Raw genomic sequence first — 22077 nt, 5'->3', positions numbered from 1 at the left:
ACCACAGGGGTGTGTGGGAAAACAAAACATTCACAGCATAGAAAGATACAGACAGTGAAAAAAGGAATTTCACTGTCTAATTTATTAAAGTGGTTTCATGGTAGACACCAACTCAGTATTTTTGTTCTTAAATTAGCATATCAGCAATCAAAACAGCAATCAGTTTAACAATTTCCTTGGATACCACAACACTGCCAAGAGAACTTTTGCATCCTTTACTTTTTCTGCTGGCCAAACAGGATAGGTAGCAGACACAGACTCTCAGCCTAGAGTTACTAAAGAAAAGTTTATACGCAATTCAAACTGTACTATTCTGTTTACCTGCAGGCTTCACTGCTTTCACTGTTTTCTGCATTTCCCCCCAGCTGGTTACTAGCTTTAGACCCATTTTCCTGCTTTGGCTCCTGCTGATCTTCTGGCAGTAACAGCAAGGCATTTCTTAGACAGATCGCTGCAAATTCCATACTGGCTACAGGAATTGCTGAGGACTGCCCATCACTGAAAAGGGACACAGAAGTTAACCAGTGAGTAACAATCCTACTAAATTAAACAGTAGAAGCAGAACTCTAGAAAGACCTGAAAGCAGAAAGAACGTTATCCTAAAATAAGTTAAAACCATGTTTTAATATATCAAAATACTTAATTTATGAACCAAGATGAATATATCCTACTATTCTAATACATCCTGCTATTCTAATACAGAAAGTACACCAGAAGGCCCAAGGAGAATGGGTAGATTTAACTACATGAGACTTGCATGAAATTACGTTGTTTTTCTTGACCTCACTTCTTGAAGTCTTACAGCAGAACATTCAGAATCTTCCCCCACTTTTCTAGAATGCATTACTGAAAATATATTTTTAAATGAGAAAAAAAAGATTATATTTCTCTGAAATACAAGTTTCCGAGAAATCAATTTTAAGTTTTAATAACCTTCTGAGTTTCAGTGAATACACAATTAAGCCCTCTGCTGGCCATCATAAAGGAGGCATCCAAACGATGTTTAAATAAGACTCACCAAGCATTTTAACATGCCTCTGCACTACAAGAATGATCCCAAAATGAACAGTTTTTCCATGACAGTTTAGAAAATTCCTGATAAACAGATACATATCCTTAACAAAGCTGTGATAATGAATCAAAGAGCCCAGGAAAAACATACATACTTATAAACGACATTCTGTATTGACTGGGATGCTAGGACTATCTTACGGTGGTAGCCTTGACCGACTATAGATTGCACAATTCCCTTTTTGCTGGGAAGACCTTTAGTTTCTTGTTCTGATGTCTAAAAAAAAGAAAAAGAGGATTAAAATATTAAAGTAGCTGAATGAGAGTTTGACAAAATTACTGGAAAGTTGGAAGAATACTTCGAACCCAGCTAAACTGTAAGAATTAATAGTTTATATGGGTACTGGTTTAGCTCTTAAGTACCACAAAGGATCAGGCACCTTCTATTGCCTTTGCATTGCAGAGGGATTTTACAGCACACAGTGTAACCACGGTTATGTCACAGATTATTTCTGAAAGCTTGTCTGATAGCCTACTGACCTAGTTTCTCCTGTTTTGAAGAACAAACAATAAACCAAGCCATATTAAATAACTGCTATGACATCTAAAGAGGAGCCATGTGATCAGCCAAATAATACTCAGAATTGGTACTGTAACTCATCATCTTCCCTCCATGCTTACACAGCGTTCAAAATACTCTATGAAAAACTACTCAAACTATTCCATGCAGCACAAACTGTAACATATTCAAACTTACGTTAATTTATTAAGAAGATATTTTGGTACACAGATATTCGGGAAGTCAAATGAACTTAAAAACTCCTAATCAGTTCCACAAACTATCTCCACACCATATTTATTCTAATTTTTGCCATGAGCGACCTTAACAACACTGCTGGTAAGTAAAGTTAGTGGACAAGAGTCACAGATGTAAGGAAAAACAGTAGGCATATATTTTTAATATGTTAAATAGGTATCATTTTCCAGAAAGTTTATCACAGTCTGTTGTGAAGAAGAATACCAACATGATAATGGCATTAACTGACAAATTAAAACACACACATACAATAAGTTTGGATATAAAGCATATATTTTGCAGAAAAATATTTTAAAAAACCTGCAGAAAGGGAATCATCACTCATCTATATATATACACTAAAATACTAAAGCAGATGAAAATTTACTTCAGTGAAATTACTTTTCTGTATGAGGTCCAGCATACAAAAATGAATACATATTTAGATATATAGGAATATTATTGCAAATTGAGTTGCAAGGTGAAATTAAACACCTTATTGATTTTAGGGCCTCACTTGTCACATTGTAAATTTATGTTTAACTTAAAAGACACTTCCCCTTCTCTTTAAGGGCATCCAAAAATCTTTTTTCCTCTTAAGATTGCAAAGTTAGGAAACACCAAACTGCTTCTATGATGCAAATTTAAGCTCCCTGGTACACCACAATCATCAATATTATGACTGTAGTATGATGAAAGCTAGGTTACAGGAGCCTGACATCATCTACTGCTTCAGGCGGGCTGCAGTAAATGAAGAAGTGCTCCATGAGGGTTGGTCCTTCCCTTTTCCAGACTGTTAAACACTGTCCCTGTAAAGAGGACCCCAGCTTTTTTTTACCACAATCCATATGCTAATCAACTCTCCCATACCCAGCTTCCCGGCAGAGATGATCAGTTGTGTCTCCTTTATTATGTGTACTTTGCAATCAGTAGGATATACACCTAAAATTGCAAAATGAGTAGGAAGAAAGCTGTCTTTCATGCATTCACTGTGGTCTATGAAACTAAGTACCCAGATCTGTGAGACAACAGGTAACACACTGCACAACCAAAGTCGGTGCATTTTTTTATGCAAAACTCTTGAAGCTTCAATGCTCCATCTGTAAAATGGGAGCAACAGCAATCCTCCTCTACAAAGCTGCTGTGAATAGCTTTTAGTGTTTCTGAAATGCACAGAACCCCAAAATAATGAGCATCATTGAAAATCTCAAGGGAGAATTATGAATTTTGTGTTTATAAGTATTTGTGTAGTGTGCAGCAAATAAAGGCACAGGAGCCACCCACAGAGGGAAAACAGTGAATTCGGAGGAAAAATGGAGTGAATACAGCTGTTTATTCAATTAATCCCACCCATCCTGTGCACTAAGTGAAATGGGCATACTGTGGAAATAACTGCATGGGAGCATGTAATTATAGATTACATTGTTACACCCACAAGGGAGATGAATTACAGTTTCACAGGAAATCAAGTATGACATCTAATTTCACCAATTGACTATTTTTGTGCAGTTTTCTGTTCAAAAGAAAGGGCAATCTCACTCAATCCTACTTCTCCCAGCCCTCCGAATTTTAGCACATGGGCTTATGCTAAACAGCTGCGGATGAGCATGCTGAAACCAATATAGCCCAAMGAGTATGCAACACATCTACTGGCAGCAGGCTTCCACAAACTTTGCCAAAGGAGGAACAACAAGTCTCAGCAATTACGGATTCACCTCCCCAGTGGCTGCGACCACGAGGACTTCAGGGGAGAACGCTGGTCTCAGCTTCCTTAGCCTCTGCCCCTTTTAGGCTAGCCACACTACAGTTTTATCCCTCTCTACCTCCGGCAGCAACTGAGAGAAGAAATAGCGAAAGCTTAAATGAGAGATTTGGCTGCATGCAAAGAAGGAAGATTACATGAAAAGATCTCAAAGGAAATCAGACTGCATCTTGTTACTTACATCCAGTCCTCTAAAATGAAGCCATATTTCAATTTGGATGGTGTATTTATTGTAGACAAACTTAAACGAGAAATTTGTATTACTTGTACATCACGAAAACTAACTGAACAATTACTGAATGAAACTTTAATTGAATAATTAATTGAGAGAGTCACAGGAAGGAAACTGCTCTATAATCAAATATTTTAGTAGCCCTCTGCAAGATTCTTTGCATCCTCCAATAAAGTTCCAGGCACTGGACATACTGCTATATTTTGTTTTCAAACAAGATTGACCACCAGTCTAATCCAATAGCCACATTTATAAAAGCATTAAAAAGTTAACCTTAATGAGTGCTAGAACAGTAACAGCATATTTTCAGTCATACCTTAAATCCTAGTATCTGACCTTAAACTAGGTATAATGGATCTCTACTGGACAGGCATATGCTTTCTCCCATTACTCTAACTAAATTTCAAGGTAGAACCTCAATATTTCAGAAGCTACAATGCAATTACTGGAGACTAAACATAAAAATCTAAGATGCTTCAGTCAAACATTTTCCAAGAAGGAAGAAAAATCCTTCCTTGTCAGAGCAGCAGCAGCAACAAAAGCTATTACAGTTGTTTCTGTGCATCAAACCTCCAAGAGAACATCAAATTATGGATTTCATATATATTTCATATATATTTCATTCTTGCATAATTTCATTATGCAAGAGCAGCCATGAAAATTTTCCTTCCTTGGGTATTAGTCAAATTGGTTACTGACTCCAATCTCATCTTGCTATTTCTGCAATCCAATAACAGAAATGCTTGGAAGAGCAGAACTTAGTACAGAGAAGAGAACAGATCTCATACAAGTTTAATTCATCTGTTCACACCAAAAAAAACACAACTTACATCAAATATACATAAGCCAGGATTTTGCTACATATTTTAAATGAGTGTGGAAAGCTAAGACATTAAATATCCATAAATAATAGGTCACACAATGTTAATATCTACATTTAAGTAGAGAGCATTCACTATAGAGAAAGAACATGTTGCTTCCTGTTAAAAGGTGAAGTCTCATTAGAGAATAATACAAGTTTCTCTCCAAATAGTATCTTTATTTCTAAAAATTATTTCAAGACAAAAGTTAAATCCTCAGATGATTTGGAGAAATCTAACATGCTTAAAACTAGTTTAGAACTACCCATTCGAATTATGGGTTGGAATAGCCTAAAGGGAGTGATGGTAAATTGCCAAAGAAAAATCATGTTAAACCAGTCTCTCCAGCAAAAAACCTGTAACTTAGAGGAAGAGCTGTAACAGCCACTTACGTGCTTTTGTTTTATCTCATGCTAATCTTTAGAATAGCCCCCTCAAATTCTTCTGATCTTAGAAAAGTCGATTAAGCACTGGGCCTCAAGTCACTGTTTCTATGGAACAAAGAGACAGTGTTTTTCTTCCACCTCTGTTGGAGCTTCGGATTAAAACACACGCGCACACACACACACGCATATAAAGAACTAATCTGGACTTACATAGAGGTGTTGCAGCATCAGGCCTATAACATACATAGACCAACTCAAGGTATTATTTCTTCTCTTTTGTGATCACACGTTTTTCAAAACCACCATAGTTTCAACAAAAGGAATTTGCAAATCTACTTACCCCTTTATTGGCAGCGATGCAACATTCTGCTATTCTCAGCCAGAGACGAGGGTTTGAGTGATAAACCTGAACTGCCTCTATCAAGCATTCAAAGGCAGCTAAGGGCCTCCCAATATGTAAAAGCTGTATTCCACAGTTGTAGAGCAACTCATACCGTTTATTAGTCAGTAGTGTACACATAGGTCTTCCTGAGAACTTTTTACCTGCGGAAAAGGATTAGACAGTTTTGGATATGCAGCTCAGGAAGGCTGAAAACATAACCCTTGGGGTGGGGGGTGAAATACACCCAAAAGCTACCAAACCCCTTCTTTCTTTACAGAAATTCAGTAGCTTCCCTCTGTAAATACATTCCTTCCACAACAAAGCTGATCCCCAAGACAAATTCATCATATTATTAATAAAAGTTAAAGTAAATTAAATACTAACTACTTGTGTATCTTGTCACTCAAGCTAAATCACGTTATGAATCTGGAATTGAGTACACACCTTTGTTACTCTTATAAATAAGAAATCTGTTTTACTGTTAACAAGTATAAAACATCTTCTGTCTTTGCACTGTTATCTCAGATTGCACTACAAGAGCAGGGCAGGTGGAGAAACAGCAAAAACAAAGTAGGAACTAGATTTTAAAGAAAATGAAAAATGAACAAATTATCACTTCATCATGAAATCCCTTACTTGGAAGGAAAAAAATGAATTATTACTAACCAAAGCAAGAAAGCTTTTTTATAATATTTTCTTCTCTTTGGCTATATCTAAGGCAATAGTAGATGGATAACTAAACAGTGGGTAAATTTTTCTCATACAAGCCTGTCAACTGTTCAGTAAGAAAGTTTCAGATAATATATCATCTTCCAAATATTAATTTAACAGAACTGTATATCAAATTTTCTGCATCAAAGATTAACAAAAAAAAAAGGTGTCCCTCAAGCTTTATGCCCTGGTGATACTATCTACTGTAAGCAAGACTAAGTAATGCCTTTAATGGTGTATTAATAGGTTACAGAAACTTTTTTTTTTGGTCAGATCTCCCTGACTGACAATCAAAGGTTATAAACAAGACAGAAATAATTGCTCCAGCCCCACAGCATGCCAACGAAAGCAAAAAAGGGACACGTTTTATCATCATCATCTGTTTCTCACAGCAACAGCAACTATATACTGAAATCAAGTTACATTTAGAGTCCTCATCTTCTTTATTCCGTCCTCTGCAAACAAATGGAACAGGATTTTTTCTGGTAATTACTGAAAGCTTATGTCATCTGTTTTCTTGATTTGCCCACCCCTTTTCCACCACCCGTTTTCATCTCTTACAAGTCTTACCTGGATCTGAACTACCTGTTCCTAGCTGTGCACACACATTATCATTTTCTTGCAAGGCTTTTTTAAAGTAAAAAATTCCTAAGTTGTGCTTTCCCATAGCAAAGTGGATGCAGCCAAGATTGTTCCAGAACATGCACCTTAAGCATTCACCTGAGAGAACACCAAAAGATCATTTTGATAAACTGAAACAGAAAAGTATCATTGAACCCACAAAACACTCCCTCCATTCTCTCACGGGTTGGCATATTATGGTATCTAATTAAACATGTTCTTCAGCAAGATGTTCAAGGATTATGAAGTTACTGCCTTACAAATATTTTAATAACCTATATTTCTGTATATCAACCTACTTCTCTTGAACAGTTCACTTGAAATGACTTAATAAGTAAGCAGCCAGAGATTTTCAGGTCTTATGCATCACATTCCAGAAGAGCCACATTACAAAGCCAATTTGGCAGACTGCAAGTTGAAGTAAATTCATCTGGAAGATTTTGTAGTGTTTCATATGCAAACACTTCCAGTTTTGTAACAGATGACTCTTGTAAAAAGGAAATTCTTAAATGACATTATCTGCCTAAATTTTATAAAACAAACAAATATGTTCATCCAATCATACAAATAGGAAAGAAAGCTTGGAGATTGAAAATGCACTCTCCTTCTTAAACATATCATATTTGGGYTACTGTGGGCAGTTTCTTCTAAATAATAAAACACAAAAATTAAACTTTTGACTTATTTGCTGGTAACTGAAGTTTCTCAGGGTTACCACTGATTAAAAAAAAAGTTTTTCCAAATAAACTAACCAGATGTTACTGTAACTGCAACCTAGGTGATGGAGTGAACATTCTATAGTAGCTCATGCAAAAAAAGTTACTTGAAAATATAACTTTCCACAGTATGTCAAGTTACAAAAAGGGCTTTTTAAGCATAAAATATTGTCAGACAGACAAGTTACAGAACATTCTAAAAGCAGTTTCAAAATAYGGCATAATCTGCATTATGGCAAATATTTTGAATTAATGTTTTCTAAATCAAGAAGACTAATCTGTAAATACAGAAATTTCTTAAAATATTTACTCAGTCTTGTGATATTCCCAGGGCATATTCTATGACTGCCATCATCTAGTTACAGACACAGGTGCATAGACTATTAGATAAAAGTTCTCATGGCACAAGAAACTTAAAAGTACTATCGCTAAAACAGTAAGCACTGAACCAACTGAGGTAGAGAAATTCAGTAGTTTCACAATGTAAGTATTTTTAGAAAGCTTAACTCTCTACTGACCCAAGACACAGCTTTCTCTCTAGATTTTTCAGTATTTTTCCACTGATGTTTTAAACAGTCAACTATAATCTCAAATGTTTTTAAGTAAGAGCATACAAAAAAATATATAAACACACACACACTTTCTGGGTATGAAAATAAATTAAAATGGTGTACAGTAGAAGTCAATCCTTAACACTTCATGAAATATTTGAGTTTCCTCACAATCATTACAACTGCTATAATATCCTCCCTGGGTACAACTTGAAATCTCATTCCTAGATCTAGGAGGTTGCCTTTTTTTAACATGTCCTGATTTACTAACCCAAGCAAGAAGCCCTGCAAATATTACATTTACACCTTCATAAAGTCATTTTCCTAGACAGTCTCTATGCCGTGAAAAAAACACTCAAAAAACCCCACACCACAACCACGTAGCTGAAGAATGACAAGAATGAAGAAAACATATGGGATATAAAAATCATGACACTTTGGGCCTATTCCTTTAAGTAATTATTTATATTCTTAACACTGAGTAGTCCCATTCGTACCACACTTTCACATGCTTGCAGGATGAAGGTTTTCTCTTTTATTTTACCTGTTTTCATGAAGCCTGGATGTTCAGCAATATTTGCACTGTTCAAAAGTTTGACCGCTTTCCGATAATTGCCTCTCAAATATTCAAAATTGCTCTTTAAAAAGAGAGAAGGAGCTGACTGTGAGGGAGAAAACAAAAAAATCTCTTATTTTATGATTTCTACTGTTAGCGTTAAATCACTCCATAGTCAGCTTGGCCCCTGCTGCCACTTTAAAAAATAGATGGGCTTAGGTCCTAATCATTTCATGAAATAGCATTTCTTTGTTGAGCACGTGATTAACACTCATCTCCCTTGAGCTTCAAAACTATACGTATTTTTAGTTATTGCTCTAAAACCAAACATTATGCTAGACAACTCTGTCATGGCAATGCCTGAGTGCAGAGGATCTCCTTTTTGTTTCATAGGATCTTTCTCCAACCTGTCTTCTAGTACACTCCTCCCCATGCTTCCCTCCCTGCAGAGTCCAACAGCTTCCACCTGGGCTGTGATCTTCCTGATCTGCCCACAGAGACCTCATGATCCAGAAGGATTTCTGTCAAACTAGCAGCTGTTGAGACTGGCAACAAAAGGGAAGTGCTCTCCTCCCATTCCCTGCTCCTCAGTTAATGCAGAATATATCTGGAATGGTGGACGTAATTCTGAGTTGAGAACTCCTATATAAAAAAAGAAACTGCTTTCTAGCAAGAGGCAAGACTCCAAAAGACTTGAACAAGAAAACAAAACAAAAAAATGGAGCACCCCAAAATAAGTCTTCCATGAAGTGGTTTAAATCACCAAYGATACCAGAAGATTTTAATTCTCAATGCATAACATTTCTAGCAAACTAAAACTTGGTTCAAGTTGCTTACTTTTAAACTATAAAGCAAGCTTGACCTGCTTAGTATAATATTTCACTGTTATTTTTACATCATTAACAGTAAAGTGCAGTTTGCTGAGCAACTGCAAAAAATGCAAATGTAATTCTATATTATTTACACTCACAGAAGAGAGATTACAAACTCAACTGAATACATAAAGCACTCAAGACATCCATCCTCAAGAGGACTTTTCTTTACATATGAAGTTAGCAAATTCAGTTTTAAGAGAACAGAACTAGATTACAAAAACAATATCCTTAAGAATACCTACATTCCCAGCCGTATTCATAACAGACTTGATCTCCCTTTTGCATGCTTTTAGCGACTTCATCTGGATATAGGCTCTCACCTTATACTGTTAAAAAAGTTTGTTAAATAAAAATAAATTGGTCAGCTCTGCAAGATGAACCATAGCTAGATTTATTACAGAATATTACACACACATCTTAAAAGAAGTTATAAACAGCTGTTTAAAAAACATTCTAAAGAAGAAATTCTATTCCTATTCATAGGATATTTTATGCAATAGCCAACAGTAACTTTGCATTCAAATCCCAAAATACTGGTATCTAAAAATCACAAATTAGTTAAACTAACTTCCTACCCCCACACATTTGCCTACTAAACTGACAATACCAGTAAGTGAAAGATGATAGAGAAGGGTGTTTGCTCACACTTTTTCCATGGAACAGAAACCTCATGATTTATAAAATAAAACCTCAGTTGATTTAAACTGTTGGAGATTAACAGGTAAAACAGTGGAACTAACTGCAATTTAACAAAACTACAATAGGTTGCAAGGACTTAAATTGAGCTTTTTCATGTTCAGACAGTTTCTCCTGTACATAGATCTTACAAAAGAGATGGATAAATCAATTTTTTTGTTTTACAAAATGAAATTCAAGAACAGACAGTATCACAATCCATGCTGAATTATATTGGAAGCAGGTCGTACTTGGTTTTAAGACAGACTGAACTAATGTTCTTGTATAAATCACATGCAAACACCTACCTGATGTATCTTAGATTTGGTAACTTCTATTAAAGCTCCACTTTCAGCTTTCTGGTTAGAGGAATCTTTATTTGTATTATTACCTGACTGAAGTTAAAAAAAAAAAAAAAAGAGTTAATATTAATTACCTTTTTAAATTTAGTTTAGTTTTTTGGGGTTTTTAAGACTATGAGGAAGAAAAATAAGTATCTAACAGTCCAGAAGAGTATGCACCCACCAAGTAATGTAACTTGAGGTTAACAATCAAAATCCAGGAACAACTACACCAGTCTATGAAGAATGAAGTTCTACATTAACACTAGTGTTACACTGTATCAATCCAGCATTGAGATATTTTAAGAATTCTCTAACCTGGGAAGACACTATGCACACTCTAGGTTCTCTCACTAAGATTTTCTTCAGTAGAATTATCTACTATATATTTAAAATAAAATGTTTTATCTTAAATGTGACATCTCATCAATGGGGAAAGAGGAAAGACTTCCCTTTTCATTTATAAACCACTACTCATTCTATTAATATTTCAAAAGATACATACAAGAGATTTCATTCAAAAGTATGCAATCAGGTGCTACATAAAACAGATGCTTGACTTCTCATACCATGGCATGGTTGCAATTCCTCTGACACTGAGTTTCCTTTCAAACTTGAGGTTTCACATGGCCATAATCCAAGACAAATAAGAAATACTAAGTATATTTGACCATGAAGACAAACCGTCTTTCTAATGCAACTCTCGGACTTAAGACACACTTAGCTCCCTGACAATAAGAGACAGGACAGAACAGAGGGAATATACACCTGCCATATATAATTAACTCAGTTACTAACATGTAAGTTGCTGTCTAAAATTACAGATGTTGTAATACAGATTTATAATTCAGAGGTATCTAAAAAGAGCAATTTTGAATCAAGTTAAAGCATACTGCTGTGCAGACTTCAATATATTCATAAGATTTTAAGCTTACCTCATTTTTTCCATTCTTGCTGTTATTGTTGCCCTGKGAAATCATTTTTTCTAAAACAGCAAGCAGATGTAAGGCTTTCTCAGCTTGGTAAGTTAGCAGGTATAAGTCTACAAGCAAGAAGCACACAGCCTGGGCAAACTTCTCTTCTACATAAAGCAAAGAAGGGAAAAATGATTTTGCAGTTTTAATACTAATCCTTCCAAACCCAATCAAAGGAGAAAAAAAAGCATCTACACAACATTATGAGAAAAAAATAATAATTAGCAAAAAAAAAAATGGAGACATCTACATAATGCAGACAAGTACATATACACAAAAAAGTAATTAATTCAAATGGCATTAGCATAATAGCATAGACTAAAGACAGTCCAACATCTATTTCATCTCTACAAATTTTATTTTCAGAAGTACTGAAAACTCAGTGTCTAAAAAGATAGAGGGAGCTATAGGCCTAGAGAGAATCCCATGGAAGTTAAGAGCATTTCTGTAAAAACACTTCTCTACATGGCTGCCTTGGCAGACTAAGTTCCAAATCAGCATACCAAAATTTGGGAGGAATTAAAGAAGAAACACAGTAAGATTTATTGGATTTATGCTGTGGGTATACACACACACACACACAGATACAAGCACGCTTCAGTAAACAGCCCTGTCACTTTTAAAATTCAACAAAGATCATGAAGTTGTTTAATGTGAGTATGACAACTCTACTACACAGGGTGTCACAGCTCAAAAGCTGGAAACTTCATATTCAAATATGACCACATACAATTATGTGCAGCCTAATGGAGGCATTTAAAAACGCAAGCCCACTGACAAATTAGCACCTGCCATGTAGTTATATGATCATTTAGAATATCAAAATTTAGATCATTTAATTACTTTTCAAATACTATTTTCATAAATATATTAAGTTGTCAAATACCCATTTCAGAGTCATATTACTTCTCTTCTAAACACCTCTGAAGTACCACCACCCCAAATTAATTATTGTCCCTCATATAAAGCATATTCTTCATTTCTAAGTCTAACCACTGCTTTAGAACTGTATTAGGCAGATTTAAAACTCACTTGTGTGAGAGTAAGAAAAAGTGAATTATATTTCTTTAGTTTTTATATGAACAAAACTTCTGTCTACATACCAAAAGGTTCTATAAATTGATAGAGCTTCTCTCCAACTGATATAGCTTCAGTATACTGACGCAGATGATACAAAATAACAGCTTGATTGTAGTAAAGCATACTATTTTCAACATCATCTAAACCATCCATTTCCTCAACAGCAGAGTGAACCTTTACGAAAAAAAAAACTCACTTGTTTCATTTAAAAGCGTTAAATATTTTTCAAAAATAATCTAAAGGTAGAAATTGGTCTAAAGGTAGGTCAATAAAGAATTCTGTTCATTAGTCATAAGCTAATAAACTTTTGCGTTTTTCAATATAAACCCAGCAAAGGATTTAAAGCATGTCACAAACTATTTCAAGTTAAGAAACTTTCAATAGAAAGAATGTCAGGTTTTCCTACAGTTGTAATTGCTGGAAGAGTTAAGCTTTAGATCCATTTCAATAATAACCGAAAATATAAAAGCACTATCCTAAATGACTAAACAGACTCAGAGGTTTAAAAGTAATGTTACCTTCCTGCTCATTTACCTTCCTCACAAGAGGAAGGCATAGATTTTTTCCCCCTATTTCACTAGAAAATCTAATCACCATTAACAGTACTTGAAATCAAGTAGTATATCAATATGTTTGAACTACCTGGTTTTTCAACTGGTTAAGAGTTTGTCTCAAGTTGTCTGTCGTAGTCTGGTTACTTTTACAGAACTCTGCAACAGCAGTATTCAAAGTTATTTTGTAGTCATCTTTGTTTATGTCTTGAAGGGTATTAAGGTGCTGTAAACAAGCATCGTAATTCCCAGCCTGGAAATTGCACACATCAGAAACACGCATTAGAAGATACAAAGTCTAAATTAACAGGTTAATAAGTTTTAATGAAAGTATCCTCTATAAATTTATAGAACAAAGTAGTATTCCCATTATCAACAGGAAGTGAAGTTAACTAAAACTATGTGGCTACATGTGCATTAGTAATGAAGTATGAGAAGGAAATCTAAAAGCTGTGATCAGAACCAAATTTCAAGAAGAATTCTGTGGAAGACAGACAAATGGAGTAGTCTATTATAAACAGAGGAGTCTATGAACAGTGCTGTTTTGCTTTGTCTTCATCGTATACAATCCTGAAACTCAGAATAGTATTTCCTCAGTTTTCATAATCCTTCCCCAACACATGTACATGGAGCAACTGGAACTGCTTATGTAACTCCCAGACCATAATTCTGTTCACTCCTCACTCCATTTGTGTAGCTGTGAGTTACAGTTTAGTCTGTGGAAGTCAGCTTAAGACATGTTGGCAAAAGAGGGTCTCACTTTCCCGGTACAGGTTTAAATAACATTTTTACAAGTTATTTTAGTTGTTGAATGAAGTATTCAAGCATTTGGTGATCTAGGCACCTCAAAAGAGAAACCAACACATGGGCATGATGCTCCTTGGAGGTGTGGTTTAATCAAGAAACCACTTTCTTTGACATCAGGAAAAAGAGGGACTATTTTTAAGGACTTCCAAACAGGTCACCTCTTTCTGTTTTCAGTTTTTGTCTCTTCTGTGTTTAGGCAGGAAGAATTTAGTGGTGCTGCAGAATGAAAGAGAACTCCAAACTCAACCGAATCAAGCCTGAATAAATGATCCTTTGCTCTCTACTGTTCAATACCTATACAGGAATAATCACCTTCACCCTTTCCATATCAAGACTACTTCCCGTCTAGTCAGTCAGATATGCGGATTCATTTCTACCTCTGTCACCAGTTCAGAGACGATCAAAAACTATTCTTTTGAGTACTACTACCACCCTCCACTGACTCTTACTCCTCCTATTTCAGATGCTAGTCCACTGAGCTTCTCCTGAGCTCCTGCCTAAATTCCTCTACTAAGGGAAGGATTACAACAGAGACTACAACTCTGTGGTCCTTTGCTAGAACCGCAACCTTATGCTTTCTGTAGCTAGTTGCCATTCTGCAGCTACTCTCAAGAGAACCACCCCAGTCCCTTAGCTCTACTAAGGAAAAGCAGTCATACAAGTTACAGAGAGATGCAGCAGGATGTTGACGCACAATATTTCCACAGCTCTGGGGAAGTATCATCATGATGGGTTGCCTATTCTTCACACAAACACAGGGATTTACAACTCAACTGCTGACATTCTCTGTAAGTGACACAGTTCACCTCCCAACAATTTTCTTCACATGTTCACACTCAGAGCTCCTCTTCAACAGAAGTAGCTTTTTGGATTACAGCTTATTTTGTGATGTTTTTCTAAAAAAACACATCTAAATAGTCCTTTCCTCTACTCCATTAAACAGGATCTAGAATACAACATACACATATTTTATAGCAATTCTATAACACAAAGTGCAATATGATAAAGCAGCATGCAAAGCAAGACCAGAGAAACAGTCCACAAGGCTATTTACAGCAAGCAAAACTGACAACCTAGACACCAGATTAATTCTGCTCACATCTGTTACCCAATCAGAACATTATAAACTTACAGTTCTTAATGCAAGAGAAAGACCATGAGATAAGCAAGGTACATCAGACCAGTGTTAGAACTAAAGATAAAGTTATCAGCAGAGCAAAGGTCTTTCAGGCATGAATAACTGTGCGCAGGCAGGAAAGCAGGCAACCCTTTCCCGTACCTTTAGTTCTCAAATTGAATGACAATGAGCAAAGAGATATTGAAAGCGAACAGTTGGACTAGAAAGCACTCAAGAAGGTATCAGTGAATACTATCAGCTGTAGTCAGTTTAAGGAACAACTACATGCACTTCATGCAGCAAGAGCGCAGGAAAAAAAGCAATAATGACTGAAACACAAAAGTGGGAAACATCAAAAGACAATATTTAAATTCTTCCCCCTAATCCATTTAACACATCCAAAACTAGCTTATGCAAGTCATTGTGGAGATAGAGATACAACAATTAAGTGGCAAAGCAGTTATACTTCCGGTCACATGCTACTTAAAATAAAATTAGGAAACAAAACAAAAAGAAGTAAACAATTGAAAGACCTACTGCCTGAATTTTACCACATGAGAAATCTTCCAAGAAACACAAAGCTGGTAGTTAATACCACCTGTAGGTATTGTGTTGAAAAATACATCTTAATGTAAAGTAACAGAATAGTCCATGAGATTTTTTTGGTTATCTTGCTATATTTTTTTTCCACAAAGTGAAAAAAGGTTTTGTTGTTTTTTTAAAAAATATACATGGTTCCTTTAAGCCCTTTAACACCATATTTTTAGCTTTAAATGATTAATTCTTCAGAGATTTCACACATTCTAATACTGCTACAGAACAGCAGCCTGCTTCTTTTAATTAACTCATTATACAGCTTTTACGGATACTAAGTTTTGAGAATCAAGATTAAAACATGCTCTTGTACGCTCGGTGCAAGTGTCCCCTTCAATCATCTCATATCACAACAGACAGAAAATGTATGTGCTGGCTTTATAACGCAATTAGTACTACTTCTGACCTAATATCTTGTTAATACATTTGCAACTACTACAACAGGAAAAATAATTTACTACATAACTGCTAAACTAGCTTATATAATTAGAAGTCTCATAATTTGGCTTCTTCTTACCAGAAAGGCTTGTAACGCACTGCTTGACAATTCTTTTTCCTGGTCAGTAATCCCAGAAGAAGTACCTGCTCCTTCATGTTTCTCTGTACCTTGATCTGTAAAATAGATAGAGGGTTACAAGAAAGCTTGCAAAYGTGATGAAAGCTATTCAGCTTAAAAGTTTAGTTTCTTCCATTTCTCAAGATCCTCGTGGCAGTACAATGAATAATTTTCCACATTACTGCAACACTGCCTCCCTACTACACTAACACCTATCAAATTATCTTATACTCCTTGCGAATTTCTCTCCATAAAATGCAAATGTAATAAGCCTAGTTATCCAAGGAACTTGGATAATACTTTTAAAGTGTGCTTGCAATGAATAACCAAAGTCCTGCAAGTTAGCTGACAACATTTTAGATTTCTCTTTTAAGTTGCAACCATACACTAGGAAGAGCTCCCCTTCCACCCCCCCCCCCCCCCCCCCCCCCCCCGCAAAAAAATTTGTAGTGAAGGCCAAACTTCACAAAATGAATACAAATGCCAGAGCAAACACTCGAACTTCTGCCCAGGTTCCTACTTTGGAAGAATAACTCTCCCTAAACGAGAGGCTGCAACTGAATCACTACTTTTTCAAAAACTCTTTATACTTTGGACTCCTCAAGATATTTCATCAAATGCTATCTAGCAATTATGTTGCAAGACACAATGAACAAATGCTGCATATTCACTTTTTCAACCTTAGGCTTGATCTTACAGATCTTTCTTTGAATCATCTCTCTTCTTAGGTGAGCAGTCACAATTTAGTGTCTTCTTTACACATGCCTTTTTCAGCAACTTCTCCAGTTCTACATCCTTTTCCAGATTGCAACAAGAACATCATACAACATTTATGATGCTGACCCCTCTGAGGATTTATATAGCAACACAACAAAGTTTTAATTGTCTTCAATGTCTTTTACATATAATTACTAACATGTTTTACCTTTGGGTCACTATTGAGACAATTTTTTTGAAAGCAGTCTCACTGAAACCTTTTGACATCATGTCATTAAGGAGTCAGTGAAATGATACCAAGAACTATAGTACAGAGGTTCCATACTTAAGACATAAAAAAACAAAAAAACCCTACACACCTCCACCTTGTACCAAACACAAATGAATGGGTCAAAAAACATTAAGCTCTTATGCAGAAAAAAAATCACCAGCTTATTTCTAGAAGCACTAACTCATGTGCTGGAACATACACAAGTCATTGATATATTTTTGAAACAAAGACTTTATAAACCACCAATACTTTCCAGTTTTGGAGATAAAAGTTTCTTGAGTTTCACAGTTGCAGCTTTGGTCTAGCCTATGTTTTGCTATTTCAATAGGCTAGGTGGACAGTGCATATTTAAAGTCGTCTTTCTCCTCCTAGAATTCAAGGATCTAATGCAAACTCTACTAATTTCATTTTCACTTCAAACAAACCAAAACACTCATCTGCAAGCTCCACTGCAAAATCCATTCCCATCACCACCATTATATCTTGATCATCTGCTACTGACCAACTACCATGCTATGAAAAACTATACATACATAAAGATAGACAACAACAGTTAGGGGTAACCAAACCTCAGAAGATTCATCCACACTAGGAATAAAGCATACTTAGCTACCTATTTATAGTTTGTGTTTGTTGCTGAGAAGATAGCAAGATCTCTTTCACTGTCCTATCTAATAACACACTTGAGCAAGAACTGTAAGTGTTCACTTGTGACTGTCATCCTGCATCAAGATGTTGGCAGTGTTAAGGTTTTAAAACCTCAACAGTCTTACACCAGCAAATAGCAAAGAAACCTTAACTCACCATGATTTCAACAAAATTCAAGGTTACTCAGCACTCTATAGGGGATTCTTAGCACAGTGAAGAACTACATGTACCTGCTATAAAATCTGACCATGCAAAAGACATTGATCAACCCCATTTGCATTGCCTTTTACTTAAGAAGAAAAGGCAGAAGGGAGAAAATTTAAAAAACAAAACAAAACAAGCTTTTGAAAAGCCAAAGCTTTCTATAACTAAAGAAAAAAGGAACAAAAGGTACCTCTTCTTCAAGCTAAGAATATAATAGATCCAATTCCTGCTCTAAATCTTGTGGTTGTACAGCCAAACAGAAAGCTATTACTCTTCAAGAAACTCCAGAATGGGAGTGATTAAGTAGATGTATTTGCTCTCAAACTTTCATGCCAAAAATTGTATTATCTGCTTTACTTGCTCAGTATGCCTTTCAGATTATGCTAGTAAAAATAACAGTAAAGCAAGGAGTTGAGAATCTGAAACTCCTGAATGTTGATAAGTATCAGTCAGGTCAAGAGGTCCCCTACCATTTTATTGAGACAAGAGATCCTTAACATCTTGGAACAAGATACCGAATGCACCCATATGAAGAGGGGGTTCACAGTTTTGGGAAACCAGTATGTGCAATAAAAACATGTTCACACAATGCTTCACGGAGTCAGGGTTCACACAGGGAGTTGAATATTGCTGAAGATGTCATTAACAGCTACGTGCCACATCACCACAAGCACCTTCACAAACCTGTTCAAGTGCCATGAAAACCCACATAAGTAATCACAGTATGCAAGTACACAAAACAAGCATCTCAAAGGCGGCTGGGCTTATGGAATTCTGAATCCTAAAGTAAAGTGCCTTTCTTTCAATTAAGAGAAAGTTAGGTCAAAGAGACTGCAAATTAGTCGTCTAAGAAAAGCACTCCTAAATATCTGCTTTATGTATATTTCCTAGGAAAGAACAGGACAGGTCTACAAATAGATCTCACTATGCCTCTAAGTCTCCTAGTATGAAATTGGGGACTATTTTAAGCAAAAATAGGCCTTCCTCTTCTCCCATAAAGTTAGTTTTATAGCTGCAAACTTCATCTACTACGACTCCCTAAGCAAAAAGTTTGTGAAACCTGAACTGGAAGCTTATCAAGAAAGAGCAAAAATAAAGTTCAACTGAAGTCATTTACAGCATGTCTCTTTCCCAAGGGAAAGAGCCAAACAAACAAAAGTTTGGCTATTCTCTAACACTTTTGCCTAAACATGCTTGAAACCTGTTAAAGAGCTGAAGGTCCCTCTAATCTACTGCAATCCTCCCACACTTGTTTAAGCCAGGATCTATTGCTTCGGTTCATCTTAATTACCGAGATACCTCACGAACAAAACTCATCTAAAGTAAGGCTGGCCCAGGATACCAAAAAGAACCCTCCAACACTACTTATAAATTGAGGAGAAAAAGTACTTAGTCTCTTGACTGCAAATGGCTATCAGGTGCTTGCAAATAAAAGTATTATTTCAGTATTTCTTGAGACATTTGAAAACGAAGGAGATAGGTACATGGTTCACTGGCAAAACATACAGCATGCTACTTAGATCTAGTGATCTTTGGCATTCTTGTAGAAGCATGCGGTCCATGAAATACAAGGTATGCTAGTCATTATCAACATGCTCCTATTTGTACAGCAGGTACAATTTTCAGCTGAGCTATTTGAAAGCACAGAATCTGTGCTGTTTACAAATGACAAGACTTGATTTATCTATGCAAATTGTATTTACACATGGAGCTGTTGGTTTTTAAACTTTTCATGTTGTCTAACCTTCCTAAGTACAAAGCATCTCTAAAACTAATAGTTCTCAGACTGGTGGTGAGGAGCAGAAAGTGCATCCAGAAAAAGGGAAAGGATGTAAAAATCATCTGCTCACATTTTGATCTGGAGAAAGCTGCTGCACTGGGTTTGATGTAAAAGAAAGCAAGTCAGGAAATTATCTTCTTAGTTAGCAACCTGTGTCACATGGGGCTGAGCAGCAGAAACAGTGTGTCAGGGAGGCATTTCTTTTTGCATCAGCAGGTAGTTCCTACTGGAGATGTTGCACCAGGTGGACAGCAGAATCTGCTTTGGGGGAACTGGTTCTACTAGAGGAGAACAAGGAAGAGCATGAGATTGCCACATGCAAAGGGAGATTGTCCTCCTCTTCGGCCTGCTACCACAACATCATATAAGTAATGAGAAGCCACATCTCCCACAAACACAAACCCAGCCACTTGGACAGTGACTGCAATCATTATCCTTCTCCTACCTGTTGTCTCCAAGGATTGTTGTCCTTGAGCCCTCTCGTTTCCAGGCCCTTCAAATTACACCTTGTGTAAACTGTGCTGTTGAATGTGAGAGCATCTCTGGAATTATTTTATATTTCCAAACTCTATAGGCAGGGGGATAATCTCTTCCTGGGAAGGAGAGGAATCTATCACAGGAGTCTCACTCCAACAAAGTTTTGAAGGCTATAAGACCAGCCAGAGCATTCAGCCCTTATAAGAAGATAACAGTTTGTGGCACAAAAAGCACATTTTTCTATGAAGCACTGTGCTACTAATCTCAGTATATCAGATCTAACACCGTACAATAAAAAGGAAACACTTTTCACTCAGAAGTTATAACTCACTCTGCTACAAACAAGTACATGTAGATATGTAGAATATCTTGCCATAGCTAATGTGTTTGCTTCATTTGGACAAGTACTTTTCTTCTAACCTAGTACAACAAAAAAGTTCCTGACTTCACCATTTCCAAGAAGAGAAAAAAAAAAAAAATATATATATATATATATATATATATATATATATTTCTTAACACCAAACTTTTCCTGTAGTTTATAATCACCGCAAGTTTTGTTAAAATAAATACAGGATGGTTTAGTACACATCACTTAGCAAGGTGCATTAGTTTTTCCCACAATGATCTTCAGATACTGAGGACAAGTTTTGTATTCAGTATATTGAAAAAAAAAAAAGAAAAAGAAAATTTTTAGAGGCAATTTCAAGTCATGGTCCCACGGCACAAGCTCCACTGAAGAACTCGAAGACACAAGTAGATCCCTTTGGCCTTCCCCTGCATTGCCCGCTTCTTCCCCACTGAGCCACCACAGGAGAGAAGGAGCCTTGCAGCCAGGAGGGCTTCTCGCATCAAACGCGGTTTTATGGGAGATGGAAGAGCAACAGCTATCAATGCCGGTAAGTCATACGATAACTGTAAATCAGGTTTATTTTGGCCGTTTTCTTCGAAGTCTCCCGAACGCTTTCGGAAGGTCCCCGTTTAACAGACTAAGCCAGCCTCAACTTCTGCTGCCGTTACCCAGCGCCGGGGGAAGCCGCCCACGGGTCAATAGCGGCGAGGCCACGGGGCGCCGCCCTGCCCCGTCCCCTCGCCGCGCTGCCGCGGCCCTGCGGGCCGCCGCGCTGCTTCCTCGGCGGAAGGACACGGGGACAAGACGCCGTGCAGGCCGTGTCTCCTTCCGCCCGGGACAGGCCGCCGCTCCGCAGCGTCTCCTTCCGCCCCACGCGGCCCAGGCGCCCCGCGCGCGGAGCGGCCCCATGGCGGCTCGCCCCGCACTCACCCGCAGCCTTGTCCGCTGCCATCTCCGCCGCCTCCGAGCTCCGCCTGAGCGCGCTGGTGCGGGGCCGAGGCTCCCTCCCGTCTCGGGAGCGCTAGCCGCGCCCGCAGCCCCCCGGACTACTTTTCCGCCGCGGCTCTCAGCGCCCCGCACCGCCCCGCGCCTCCGCCCCGCTAACTGCGCCACTCGCTCCCTATTCGCCCGCCGCTTCCGGGTTCCCGACGGCCTCGCGACATCCGCCTGTTGCTGGGGGCCGCGCCTCTGACGTCAGGACGCCGTGGGCGCCCCACCCTCATGCCGTCATGCGAGGGGGCGGGGTGGTGGGGCGGCGCATGCGCATCGCGCCCCGGCCCCAGCCCCGTGCCGCTCGGGCGTGTCGCGGGCGCCATGTTACCGTCGGTGCCCCACGACCGGGTGGGGCGTCGCGTGTCCGGGAGGGGAGCACCGGGGATGGACGCGGGCCTGGAAAACGGTCTGGGCTGTTGCTTACCCCAGTGGGGAGCCCGGGCGGGGCGGAGCGGTGCGCGCGTGTGCTGGCTGCCTCGGG

General features: G+C 37.7%; 1 protein-coding gene across 9 annotated transcripts in view; it reads right to left on the bottom strand.

Annotated features, from left to right (window-relative positions):
* The window catches only part of CNOT10 (CCR4-NOT transcription complex subunit 10), a 39126-nt gene extending 17404 nt beyond the window's left edge, over window positions 1-21722 (bottom strand). For 2 of the 9 annotated variants that reach the window (XM_026089936.1, XM_026089937.1), the window contains exons 1-12: window positions 21534-21722; window positions 16116-16210; window positions 13172-13333; window positions 12553-12703; window positions 11411-11556; window positions 10443-10529; window positions 9702-9785; window positions 8573-8690; window positions 6711-6860; window positions 5388-5590; window positions 1167-1288; window positions 322-498 (exon numbers count right to left, since the gene is read on the bottom strand). In XM_026089936.1, coding sequence (XP_025945721.1) covers window positions 322-498; window positions 1167-1288; window positions 5388-5590; window positions 6711-6860; window positions 8573-8690; window positions 9702-9785; window positions 10443-10529; window positions 11411-11556; window positions 12553-12703; window positions 13172-13333; window positions 16116-16210; window positions 21534-21555 — 1517 coding nt within the window. In that variant the 5' untranslated portion in view covers window positions 21556-21722. Of the gene's footprint in view, window positions 1-321; window positions 499-1166; window positions 1289-5387; window positions 5591-6710; window positions 6861-8572; window positions 8691-9701; window positions 9786-10442; window positions 10530-11410; window positions 11557-12552; window positions 12704-13171; window positions 13334-14546; window positions 14834-16115; window positions 16211-19844; window positions 20056-20219; window positions 20691-21533 lie in introns of those variants that run through there. The other 7 variants (XM_026089932.1, XM_026089935.1, XM_026089933.1 and 4 more) reach the window with 6 other exon arrangements.
* Window positions 21723-22077: the final 355 nt, after the last annotated feature.

The sequence above is a fragment of the Apteryx rowi genome, unplaced genomic scaffold, assembly GCF_003343035.1.
Source record: "Apteryx rowi isolate R43461 unplaced genomic scaffold, aptRow1 scaffold_837, whole genome shotgun sequence".
Lineage (NCBI taxonomy): Eukaryota > Metazoa > Chordata > Aves > Apterygiformes > Apterygidae > Apteryx > Apteryx rowi.
This window is presented reverse-complemented; position numbering and strand designations above follow the sequence as displayed.